Source organism: Choristoneura fumiferana, chromosome 4 (genome assembly GCF_025370935.1).
Source record: "Choristoneura fumiferana chromosome 4, NRCan_CFum_1, whole genome shotgun sequence".
Taxonomy (NCBI): domain Eukaryota; kingdom Metazoa; phylum Arthropoda; class Insecta; order Lepidoptera; family Tortricidae; genus Choristoneura; species Choristoneura fumiferana.
The window spans coordinates 1,565,493-1,577,967 of record NC_133475.1 but is presented as its reverse complement, the minus strand read 5'-3'; the positions used below and the strand labels follow the sequence as shown (position 1 = coordinate 1,577,967).

At 41.0% G+C, this 12,475-nt stretch overlaps 1 protein-coding gene across 1 annotated transcript; it reads right to left on the bottom strand.

Annotated features, from left to right (window-relative positions):
* Positions 1–4,602: 4,602 nt before the first annotated feature.
* LOC141427246 (heat shock 70 kDa protein cognate 4) lies at positions 4,603–8,551 on the bottom strand. The gene is made up of 3 exons (XM_074086493.1): positions 8,417–8,551; positions 7,658–7,868; positions 4,603–6,435 (listed from the first exon to the last, which is right to left on the bottom strand). Exons 2-3 carry the CDS (start codon positions 7,866–7,868, stop codon positions 4,682–4,684), a joined length of 1,965 nt encoding a protein of 654 aa, XP_073942594.1. The 5' UTR covers positions 8,417–8,551; the 3' UTR covers positions 4,603–4,681.
* Between the last annotated feature and the right edge of the window lie 3,924 nt (positions 8,552–12,475).

Below are 12,475 nucleotides of genomic sequence, written 5' to 3'. Positions count from 1 at the left end.
CGCGGGAACTATGCAATTTTCCGAAATAAAAATAATTCTATGTCGTTACAAAACTTTCGCATATATAATAAATATTAGTGAGCTTAACTTTGCTATTTTTCATAACATAATTAAAAACAATAAGTATAAAACTTTCCTATTTTGTTAAAAACAGAAACGTCTTCCTATAAAATACCTAAAGAGGCAGAGGTAAACAACACATTCTGCAAGGAACGGAACGTTTATAATATTGTTAACTCACAACTTTATGAACTCGACTGTACATGAACATAAAAGTTATCGCATGAGTAGATAACAATTTCTTATGTGAATCCATGACTGAATACAATGCCAAGTCTCGCAGTTTACGGCCCGTAAACTAACAAACCCCGGACAAACATGATAAGCACATATCTCCCTGACTTGTGGGTCAAAGTCCTCCCGTCCCACCGTGGATACGTTCTCTAAAAACCGGACTTACGAGTTTTGATATTAGGATTGTTTAAAATCAGTGGTGAGCACGTAATTTTAACATTGCACTTCCAGGCTGCAAAGAATTCGTTTATCGCCCGTGGGAAATATCTATTTTCCGGGATAAAAACTGTCTTATTAGGACTACCCAAAAAAATATCTCCATATCAATTTTAATCTAAATCGGTTCAGCGGTTTATGCGTGGAGCTAAGACACACTGACAGTTACTTACGTATTAGTACAGTCGAGTTCATAAACTTGTGAGCAAAAATTTGATCATAAATATCTGACTGAACACGGGCGTTTTGTAAAAAAGTGTATCCTTTCTTTTTTTGGAAATTTTGGAAAAAATATGGTTTTTCCTACTCAGAATCAAGAGCACAATCGATTCCGATAGTTTATAAAAATGTCCCCAAAAAAATTGACAGGTTTTGCGACGTTTTTTTTTCATACTCAGTATGGGCGTGACAAAACTGACTCATAAAATTTTGTATAAAAAAATGAGGATATTTTTTTAAACTATCGGAATCGATTGTGCTCGTGATTCTGAGTAGGAAAAATCATGTTTTTTCCTTAAAAAAATAAAGAGTACACTTTTTTTTTCAAACGGCCGTTCATATATTTAATCAAAATTATTGCTCAAGTTTATGAACTCGATTGTACAAAGACGGACGCATTGTAAGGAAGTTGAATTTTTTACATGATTTTACATGTATTTATATGAATCTCATTAATCTCGGCTCTATATTCGATACCCATTCATTCGATTAAAAACCGGCCAAATGAGTCGGGACTCACGCACGAAGGGTTCCGTACCATTACCTATACAACATAGACGTTATTAGCAAAATAAAGCGAGTTCGTTGGGGAGCCCCCTTTTAAAATATTTATTTTGTTTTTAGCATTTGTTGTTATAGCAGCAACATGAATAAATAAGTGAAAACTTCAACCGACGGGTCAACATGGTTCAACGCCTGGTGACAGACAGACAGACGGACGGACGGACAGGCAGTGAAGTCTTAAGGGCAACACACACAGAGAGCGGGCGCGGGTCGTGCGCGGGCCCGCGACGGGCGTATTTGCATGGCGGTATATGGAAGCCTTCACACAGAACGCGGGCGCGGGCGCGGGTCGTGCGCGGGCCCGCGCCCGTCGCCCGTCGTCACAAACAGCGCGCGGGCCGAGCGCAGAGTTACCAACTCTCAAAAATATTTATCCCTAAAACTTAAGTTAAAAACCCCTAAAATTGCTATAATTAATTGGAAATCCCCCTAAAACATGGTAGTATAGGTAGTGCCACAAGAATGAAGTGAATGATTACACACACAGCAACATGTCGTATAATGACATCAGGCAGGATTGTAAGTTTGATATACTTACCATCCAGATTTTTTTTTAATTTTCCACCCACCGGCTTACTTACATACAAAAAATCTCTACTTTACGTCTATGGGAGGTACCCACAAAATGTTTTTTTTTTTTAATTTTCATTGTACAAGTATCATTTTGTCGGGATAGTTTTCATTATGTATCCGTGCAAAATTACAGCTTTCTAGCATTGATAGTCCCTGAGCAAAGCCGCGGACGGACAGACAGATAGACAGACATGGCGAAACTATACGGGTTCCGTTTTTGAACTATGGTCCAGACGATTACATTTGCTTTTGTGATGGCAGCGACATTGGATTTGATTTTTTTTCGTGTGAAGATTCTATTTTTCGAGCCCTTTCATTTGATACCCATATGGAACAGTCTGAAAAGAAATACACACTAGGCTATTTTCGATGGAAGCTATATTGGATAAAACATATATATGTTAATATAACCTAACTACTATACCACATTTTAGCATGCGTTGCTGCAGGTAATGCAAAATCTTATTAGGTTCAACAGGTTAATACGTATAAAAATATTTTTTTAAGAAGAAAGTAAAACCGACTCCAAAAAAATAACAAAAAATGGAACCGACCGCAAAACCCTTGAAAGCTCGAAGTCGGTGACTCAGCACGAGCCAGCAGGTATGGAACAATAGTCGTCTACCTCACGATCCTGCTGGGTCATGCTGAGTCATCAAATTTGACTGGCTAGATCGGGTTACCCCAGGCCCAATAATTTTGTATTTTTATTTTTTTTATCAAGAAATAATGTGAAATATAAGAAATACAAAATAAATATAAAAAGCAAAACTTCCCAACAATCCTTAAAAATACCCCATCCCAGTTATTTACCCCCTAAATTTGAGGGGAAAACCCTAATTTGGCAGCCGTGCCGAGCGGCAAATGGCCGGTGTTTGTATCGCGCCGCCGCTTTGACACGCGCCGCCTCTGTCAAAGGATGCCGCGTGCGATTTATGGCATTACCTTCGCACGCGGCGTCCTTTGACAGGTAGGGTTGCAACGATATATCGAATTTTTGATAGTATCGATAACTTTGACTCCACAGTATCGATATATTAGCATTGCCTATCTACAGTGTGTTACTGGGCTACCGGCACCCAGGCTTTTTTTTTAAGGGAAGTTAAAGTAACGTATTTCTGTAACTTAACCATTACATAAATTTAAATAATAAAGTAAAATCCACACTGTTAACTTTCTAATAAAAATATAATTGTCAGCCATGTACAGCTAATTAAATTGACAAGTACTATATATAAGTAAATATTATAAATGCGAAAGTTTGTGTGCGTGTGTGTGTGTGTGTGTGTGTGTGTGTGTGTGTGTGTGTGTGTGTGTGTGTGTGTGTGTGCGTGTGTGTGTGTGTTTGTTTGTTTGTTACTCCTTCACACTAAAACGGCATTTGAATGAAATTTGGTACGTAGATAGCTGGAATAACATAAAGGCTACTTTTTACAACCTTTTATTTAGTTTCACATGTCCCGTTGTCTGTCTGTCCGTCTGTAGTCAAATTCTGCAAGTATATTTTGACCACTTCCAGTAGTCAGATTGACTTGAAATTTGGAATACTTATGTAAATTGTGTAACAATACAATAATCTGGTAGTAACAGGGCACTGGCGGTCTGAAAGGTTGGGTTACGTGAAAAAAAAATGTTGATAACTAATTAGATAAATATTATAATTAATTAATGACATATCGTGTAGGTACATTCAACGTAATAAATAAGTGATCACTTTTGTACCTTGGCACTTTAACGTCATGTTTGATAAGCCATACGAAATTGTGTAACGACTGAAAGCGACAAGGTACCTATACCTAAAAAGTGATCACTTATTTATGACGTTGACTGTCGAACAACATACATAATATACAAAAACACTTACTTTTAATCCCATCCCACTAATATTATGAATGCGAAAGTTTGTAAGTCTGTTTCTTTATTACTTCATCGCATCGCTTCGCATCGTATCCCATCGCTTCGCATGGCATCGCATCGCAGTATCGCAAATGCTTATAGAGTAGTGGTGGTTGGCTGTTCGTAATTTTTTCTTTGTCAGTTTAATGTTAGTAAGTAAAATTAAAAAGTTAGAGCAGCGGACAATAATGGATTTTCATACATACTTCATGGCCTAGGCCAAGAAGTTATGTAGAGAGGTGGTAGGGAGCCATAAATGAGAATCTTCATGTCTCCATTTCGTGACATTAACGCATACATTTCCGAGCATGTTTGAGAAAATAAAATTATTCTTATTCTTATTACTGTTTTCATTTGTACTCCAAAAGTCGCCAGATAAACCATTTTTTTAATCAAAACTTTTTTTTGGTCGCTAAGATTTAAGCAAAAGCCGTCACTTCTAGGGATAAAGTCACTAAACTGGCAACATTGATAGCCGCCGCGGGCCCGTCGCGGGTCCGACCCGCGCTCTGTGTGAATACAACGAACCGCGCGGCTCCCGCGGCGGACACGACCCGACCCGCGCCCGCTCTCTGTGTGTGTTGCCCTTTAGTAATAGTCCCCTGTCCCGTTTTTATCCTTTGGGTACGGAACCCTAAAATGTGAGAGGTAACGTTCACTTATTAAATAAAAAGATTTGATTGTACATTTGGTTGAACTCAAAACCTACTGACCCAATTTTTAAAATCATTTTACCTATAAAAAATATTTATTAACAGCCAGAACCTTATATTCTGACACGTGAATAATCCTCGCACAGTACTATTGAAAATGCTTCCTAATTAAATCAAACAAAGCAAATAAGTTTCAATCATTTATTTGAGTTTCAATTCAATACGCCTCAAGGGCGGCAACGGTGGTAAATTTTTGCTTGGAATGTTTAATCGACTTCCTCGATGGTGGGTCCGGCACCGCCTCCGGGGGCAGCGCCGCCGGCGCCGGGCGCTCCGCCAGGGAACCCGGGCATCCCACCGGGCATGCCGCCGGGGGCTCCGCCGGCACCCTGGTACAGCTTGGTGATGATGGGGTTGCAGACGCCCTCGAGCTCCTTCTGCTTGTGCTCATACTCCTCTTTGTCAGCCAGCTGGTTGGAGTCGAGCCACTTGATGGTGTCGTTGCACTTGTCGAGGATGGTCTGTTTGTCGGAGTCTGCCAGCTTGTCCTTGAGCTTCTCATCTTCCATGGTGGACTTCATGTTGAAGCAGTACGACTCGAGCGCATTCTTGGCCTGAATGGTCTCCTTCTGTTTGTCGTCTTCGTTGCGGTAGCGCTCGGCCTCGTTGACCATGCGTTCGATCTCCTCCTTGGAGAGACGGCCCTTGTCATTGGTGATGGTGATCTTGTTTTCCTTGTTGGTGGTCTTCTCGACGGCGGACACGTTGAGGATGCCGTTGGCGTCGATGTCGAAGGTGACTTCGATCTGTGGCACGCCGCGCGGCGCGGGCGGGATGCCGATCAGTTCGAACTTGCCGAGCAGGTTGTTATCCTTGGTCATGGCGCGCTCGCCCTCGAACACCTGGATGAGCACACCGGGCTGGTTGTCCGAGTAGGTGGTGAAGGTCTGCGTCTGCTTGGTGGGGATGGTGGTATTCCGCTTGATGAGCGTGGTCATGACTCCACCAGCCGTCTCGATGCCGAGCGACAGCGGCGTGACGTCCAGCAGCAGCAGGTCCTGTACCTCCTCGGACTTGTCCCCGTGGAGGATGGCGGCCTGCACGGCGGCGCCGTACGCGACGGCCTCGTCCGGGTTGATGGACTTGTTGAGCTCCTTGCCGTTGAAGAAGTCCTGCAGCAGCTTCTGCACCTTGGGGATGCGCGTGGAGCCGCCGACCAGCACGATGTCGTGCACTTGCGACTTGTCCATCTTGGCGTCGCGCAGGGACTTCTCCACGGGCTCCATGGTGGAGCGGAACAGGTCGGCGTTCAGCTCCTCGAAGCGAGCGCGGGTGATCGACGTGTAGAAGTCGATGCCCTCGAACAGGGAGTCGATCTCGATGCTGGCCTGGGTGGACGAGGACAGAGTCCTCTTCGCGCGCTCGCAGGCGGTGCGCAGACGACGCAGCGCCCTCTTGTTGGTGGTGAGGTCCTTCTTGTACTTCCTCTTGAACTCCTGGACGAAGTGGGTGACCATGCGGTTATCGAAGTCCTCGCCTCCCAGATGGGTGTCGCCGGCGGTGGACTTCACCTCGAAGATGCCGTCCTCGATGGTCAGGATGGACACGTCGAAGGTGCCGCCGCCCAGATCGAAGATGAGGACGTTGCGTTCGCCACCACCTTTCTTGTCAAGTCCGTACGCAATCGCTGCAGCGGTCGGTTCATTGATGATTCGGAGTACGTTCAGGCCTGATATGGCGCCAGCATCTTTGGTGGCCTGTCTCTGTGAGTCGTTAAAGTACGCCGGAACCGTGATTACTGCATTCTGCACCGTTTTGCCAAGGTACGCCTCGGCTGTTTCCTTCATCTTGGTGAGCACCATCGAGCTCACCTCTTCGGGGAAGAAAGTCTTGTTTTCACCCTTGTAGGCTACTTGAATCTTTGGCTTGCCTCCATCACTGACAACCTCGAAAGGCCAGTGCTTCATGTCGGACTGTACTGTGGCATCTTCAAATTTACGACCAATAAGACGTTTTGCGTCTGTAACAACGAGAACAATGCACATTAGTACTTGTGCCATGCAGTAAGCTAATGTTTGTAGGATGGGAATGTCCTCAGAATACTTTTATCATTCAATATGGTCAGAGACTCTAGTCTAGTATATTGGGTATCATCATGAAAACTTAGTTACTTGTAGAACCATTAAGTTGCATTGTTTTCAATAACAAGCAAGTTTGCATGGCATAAATAAATGCTCCTAAATCATTCAAATAAGTAAACAGTTGCTGTGACTAGCAACCACTAGGTAAGGAAATAACAAGGAACAAATCAATATTTGCCATAATTGCATCATGTCTGCTTAGTCATTGAAGAATTCCAAAAAAATTTAAGATTAATTTGTATGGAAACATGACTCACTAGCACAAATTGTGCTTCTAGAAAGCATTACTCATTGTGCCCCTAAATTACAATCTCCGCCTACACTATTTCCTAGTGTACTACATCTCATTGCTGCCCAAAAGCAGGTAATTAGTAGTAACCAGGTCATTGGCACCAAAACCCTACAAGCTGAATCAGACTATCAGTAAGTGACACAAAGGCCAGTAAGTATGTAGGTACATATTGAATTATGTATGCATCTGCTACACATTGTTAGTATCAGACGTTTATCACACTGAAAAGGAGTGGTTTGTTGTTATCTAAGAACAAGTGACCTACATCAGAAACTGCAAGCTTCCACAAATGATGTAAAAAGCTAATGGTTTAGGTTATATTAAAACAAAAGTAAAATTAAAGGGTTTTATATAAATTAATGTGCAAGTTAATAGGTACAGTCAAGTGCAAAGATATTGACACAGCCGTTGTAAAAATACATACCAACTATACAAGATCTTGATGTTAAGTGCATATAGTCATAAGTATACATATTTGTAACTTTGGCCGTGTCTATATCTTTGCACTTGACTGTACAGATTGGTTAACAAAATTAAAGCTGTTAAATTACACTTAAAATTTGTAATTTATTGCTGATCTGGTTTATCAAGGTAGCTTAGCATATGGATTGTTGCTGTGATGATGGTAACCCACGTGGTGCTATTCAATAGACAGACACACACTATGAAATTATGACAATAAATAAGTAAAAAAAAACACGTGTACAGGTAAATCAAACGTGATGCAGATGCCAACATGGCCGAGCGTCGGCTCACACGAAACAAATTACGATCGTATTTAACTAGTAAAAATCAGCAATAAAACTTACCGAAAATGGTGTTGTTAGGGTTCATCGCCACCTGGTTTTTCGCGGCATCTCCGATAAGACGCTCAGTGTCGGTGAACGCGACGTAAGAGGGCGTTGTCCTATTTCCCTGGTCGTTAGCGATAATTTCAACTTTTCCATGCTGGAAGACACCCACGCAAGAGTACGTGGTCCCCAAATCGATACCAACTGCAGGAGCTTTAGTTGCAGCCATCTGTGAATAAAGCTAAAATTAACACGCTTCCAGAATAAACTTAATCTAAACGGAGAACGATGGAAATAGAAAACGCCCCACGCGCGGCCGCCATAACAGAAAAATCGATCGAGCGAACGTTCTCGAATGCAGTTTTCGCGTGGAAAAATTCACCTTGAATAACGTTTCACAGGTTTATGGGCGTATTAGCACAATGGAAAAATTACTAGCACAGTTTGAAGGCCTTCAAATATAATGATCAGAGACCACGTGCTAATTCGGTGCAATGCAGATGGCGTGCAAAGCCGATTAGCCGAATGACAAAGGAATTTTTTGATAAATGTAATTAACACAATAACACTTGAATTGAAAAAATCTTGAACGACGGCATTTCAGTCAGTGGAAAACTAGTTGCTATCACGAGATAAAACGATGACTCATTGACACCGAAAATTTAGGTAACCAAGTTAAGGCACTGCCTATCAAATTCCTACAAAAATAAATTAAAGAAAATAAAGATTCGACAAAAACACAATGAAAACTAGTAAAAATTAATAAGGAGTACTCACTTTGTATAAATTTAACTAATACTTCAGTCGTAGACTTATCTAGAGAACAGCTTAGCAAAGCGTGCGCGATTGACGGTCACTTCTCGTGAAATAATAAAATGGCGTCGCTGACGCTCAATAAATTTATATGCGTGCGCCTCTCCACTCGACGTCACTAGGATATTCTGGAATATTCTGTCATTTCGACCAATAGAATGCGTTCCCTCCTGACGCGCTGCTGTTCTATTGGTTAAAAAATTTCGGCAACTGACGTTTTGCCGCATGCCGGTGTAATGAATAGTGTTGCGCGTTAAGCGTCACAATGATAATTTATCGATAATAAAACTAAAGAGTAACATTTTGAGAAATCTAGTTTATAAAAAAGATAGTAATATATAAGAAAGTACTAAAAAAGTAGCATATGTCAATCGGGAATAGTTTAACTTTGTATTGGCGATAGAATTTTTAAAATCGAATCGGTAGTTTCAGCAAGTAGAAGAAGCAACTGTTTGTTTCTTTGTTTGTAGGAGGTAATCTGAAACTACTCTACTAGTCTGAAACTACTAACTCGATTTTAAAAATTAAAATGGTTCTTAAAGTATTTTTTTGGTCCATTTACATGATGTCTTAGAGGATGAAAAATAAAAGAATCACCGACCTGGCAACATTCAGAATCATAATTTACAAGCTTTTTACTAAGCTGAGTTGAAAAACTATTCACAGAATGCGGTCCTCATATTATGCATACCTACTCAACTCCCCAACTCTCGCTCTAAAAGGCTTTAAAACTTACACATGCATGTTTATAACAGATGCTTTCGTACTTTCCTTTTTTTGTACTTTTTTTCGTACTTTGACACGAGTAAATGATTTCTTTCTTTCTTTCTTTTCTTTTATATGCATACCTTTTTCATCAATGTCACGAATGGCGACGAAAAACATTTAACTAGTGTAGGAAGTAAACCCGCTGCTGCATTAAATTCATTTTTAAACGGTCGAAATATTCACTCGCCGCTTTCGCGCTCTCGTTCATTTCTGTTAGCCAGTTTAGTTCCAATAATTTCCGCGCGCCGCGCGCAGACATCTGTCTCAGTCTTTCACGCGGGAAGTCAATCAGTCGCTCTCGCTCGTACGCAATTGGTTCGTTCCAGCGCGCGCGCTACAACACGCCGCCAGTCCGCTTGCCGCTCCCGTTGCGTGCTGTAAGGAATTGTACCACATACTCGTATCGTAAGACGTATTTTTGTGCTTTGTTACTAAAGACCTACCGAGTGTATTACTTGTGTAAATTATAGTTCTTTCAAGTGATTTAACGTTTTATTTATTGCATCTCGCATCCACTCCACTACACTAGTTAAATATAGTACAAGGCAATTTGTATTTTCAAAGAACGATGCTTTATTTATATGCATTGCTATCAGGACAAAGTAAAAGTAAAAGGGTTTTCTACTATAACACTAAGCTGCCATGGTATTTTTATTTTACCATAGCATAGTCCTTTTGAAGTAATAAATCGATAATACATTTGTCGTATGAGCACATCACTATTCAAATGTTCTCGAGTCGAGAATCTTGACCTTTTTTTGTCAATGAACCTTCCGGATCGCTCACCCCTCCACTTCTGGAAAGCTCAGTGTTGCTATTGCCATTATTTCAACGTTACCCAAAAATGATGTAAAAATTCAAACTACTTTAAAGAGATCCTGATTTTTCGCCGAAAATATTTTTCCTAAAACTGTATAATATTATTCAGGATATAGAATGTATTTAAATTTCAGGATTATCCTGCAGAACCGTACCGGTAATGACTTGGGTTCGTTAGTAAAAGAATGAGTAAGTATTTTGATAGTATAAATAAATAAAATCACAGGGGCTTACAAATAAAGTTATCGTTTTTCAAATCGATCGCAGCGATGGTATTATTATATTAGTAACATCGTTTCCTTTGCGTTTATAAGCCATTTTGCTGTTTATACTTAGAAGTCAACCCAAGAGCATCAATTTTGTTATAAAACTGTTGGCTTCAACATCAACAATGGGAAATATGAAATATGCATGGAACACAAATTTTCTCTTAACCAATTTAACGTGATACAAAACTGGATAGTAAAATGAATGCCGTAAAAATCATCAATTCTGTCGAAAAATAAGCAAGGTATATAAGAGCGAATGAAGTTTGCATTCCATCTCTTTCGAAAAAAATGCTTACTTGACTTGTAGTCGTTGCATAATAATGAATGATGGCATAGTTCATTAATGAAAGATGTCTGTCTATAAATAAGTTCATTTTACAAAAATAACTTAAGAAATACAAATAACATGCACCAGTAATTTTTCTACATATTTCATTTATTTTCTGTCTGATTGACAATTTAAATCATTCATGTCTTCAGAAAATTATTTCACGACTTGTTCGTCAAGTACTTAAGATTTATTTGAACAAATGAAAAAATACTTGCATATTTCTCTATTATAAATTATAATAGATGTCCATTTTTTCGCTCATGCTTAAATACCACGTTCCCAAAATATCATACTTTTCAAAATAATACGTACATTACCTATTCACCACATTTCTAGTTTACCAGAATCTCGTTGATTGAATTGAACCACTTACGAAATTGAAGATTAATTCAATTGAAAATTAATTACTCAAGGAAGTGATTTTTTTGGTGAAATATCATATTTTGGACATCTGGTATACTTAATGGGAATGTAATAAATAGGCAATATAGTATTTTCTACGAATAATAATTTCTTTAGGAACATTATTCGTAGAGTATTTTGAAAAATGTGGTAATTTGGGACGTCGTATTTTATCTAGGCACGAGCGCATTTTTTCGGGACAAATGGTTATGCGCATAGCGCACGTGGCAACACTGGTGTCGAATGCCTCTGTCACCCTTTGTCAACCAGCCGCCATCCATCTCAGGGCTTTAAATACCGTTAAAAAGTGGTAACGTTACCAACTGTCAAACCGATTTAACGTTAAATGATAATTAACGTTAAACGATTACCGTTACTTATACAACTTTTACCGGGTAAAAAAAATGGTAACGTTATCAGCTATTCATTAAATTAACGTTAATTCAAAAGTATCGTTAAATCATTTTAACGGTATTTATATTACTATTTACGGTAGCTTGGTAACGTTAAATGGCAGATTATCCTCATTTATCGAGCGAGTATGCACGCGCAATACGCGCATTCCTCGTCGTTTTTAGGGTCCGTACCTCAAAAGGAAAAACGGAACCCTTGTAGGATCACTTTTTGTCCTTCTGTCGTCTGTCTTTCTGTTAAGACGCTTTTTCTCGGGAACGCGTGGAGGTATCGAGGTGAAATTTATAGGTAGATATTTGTATGAGAAATACGAATATCTGTTCTCGAGTCTGGGTGCATAATAGTACATTACTGCAGAGGCCATGAAGTAAGGGATTGATGGACGAGTTCGGGTAGACGGCCGAGTCGTAGACGAGGCGGATAGAACGAGTCCAGCAATCCCTGTTCTGCCGAGGCTTGTATTAGTGCTTTTTCTCAAACAATGTGAAGAAATATATTTTTCCATCCATCCTCATCCATCCCATCCATCGCATCGCATCGCTTCGCATCGCATCGTTTCGCATGGCATCGCTTCGCATCGCTTCGCATCGCTTCGCATCGCTTCGCATCGCTTCGCATCGCTTCGCATCGCTTCGCATCGCTTCGCATCGCTTCGCATCGCTTCGCATCGCTTCGCATCGCATCGCTTCGCATCGCTTCGCATCGCTTCGCATCGCTTCGCATCGCTTCGCATCGCTTCGCATCGCTTCGCATCGCTTCGCATCGCTTCGCATCGCTTCGCATCGCTTGCATCGCTTGGCATCGCTTGGCATCGCTTGGCATCGCTTGCATCGCTTGGCATCGCTTGGCATCGCTTCGCATCGCTTGGCATCGCTTCGCATCGCTTGGCATCGATTCGCATCGCTTGGCATCGCTTCGCATCGCTTGGCATCGCTTCGCATCGCTTGGCATCGCTTTGCATCGCTTGGCATCGCTTCGCATCGCTTGGCATCGCTTCGAATCGCTTCGCATCGCTTGGCA

Excerpts from the sequence above, each read along its gene's own strand:
- LOC141427246 (XM_074086493.1), bottom strand. The coding sequence starts at position 7,868 with ATGGCTGCAACTAAAGCTCCTGCAGTTGGTATCGATTTGGGGACCACG. Across the intron at positions 6,436-7,657 it reads CCCTAACAACACCATTTTCG|ACGCAAAACGTCTTATTGGT; the intron begins GTAAGTTTTATT and ends TCGTTGTTACAG.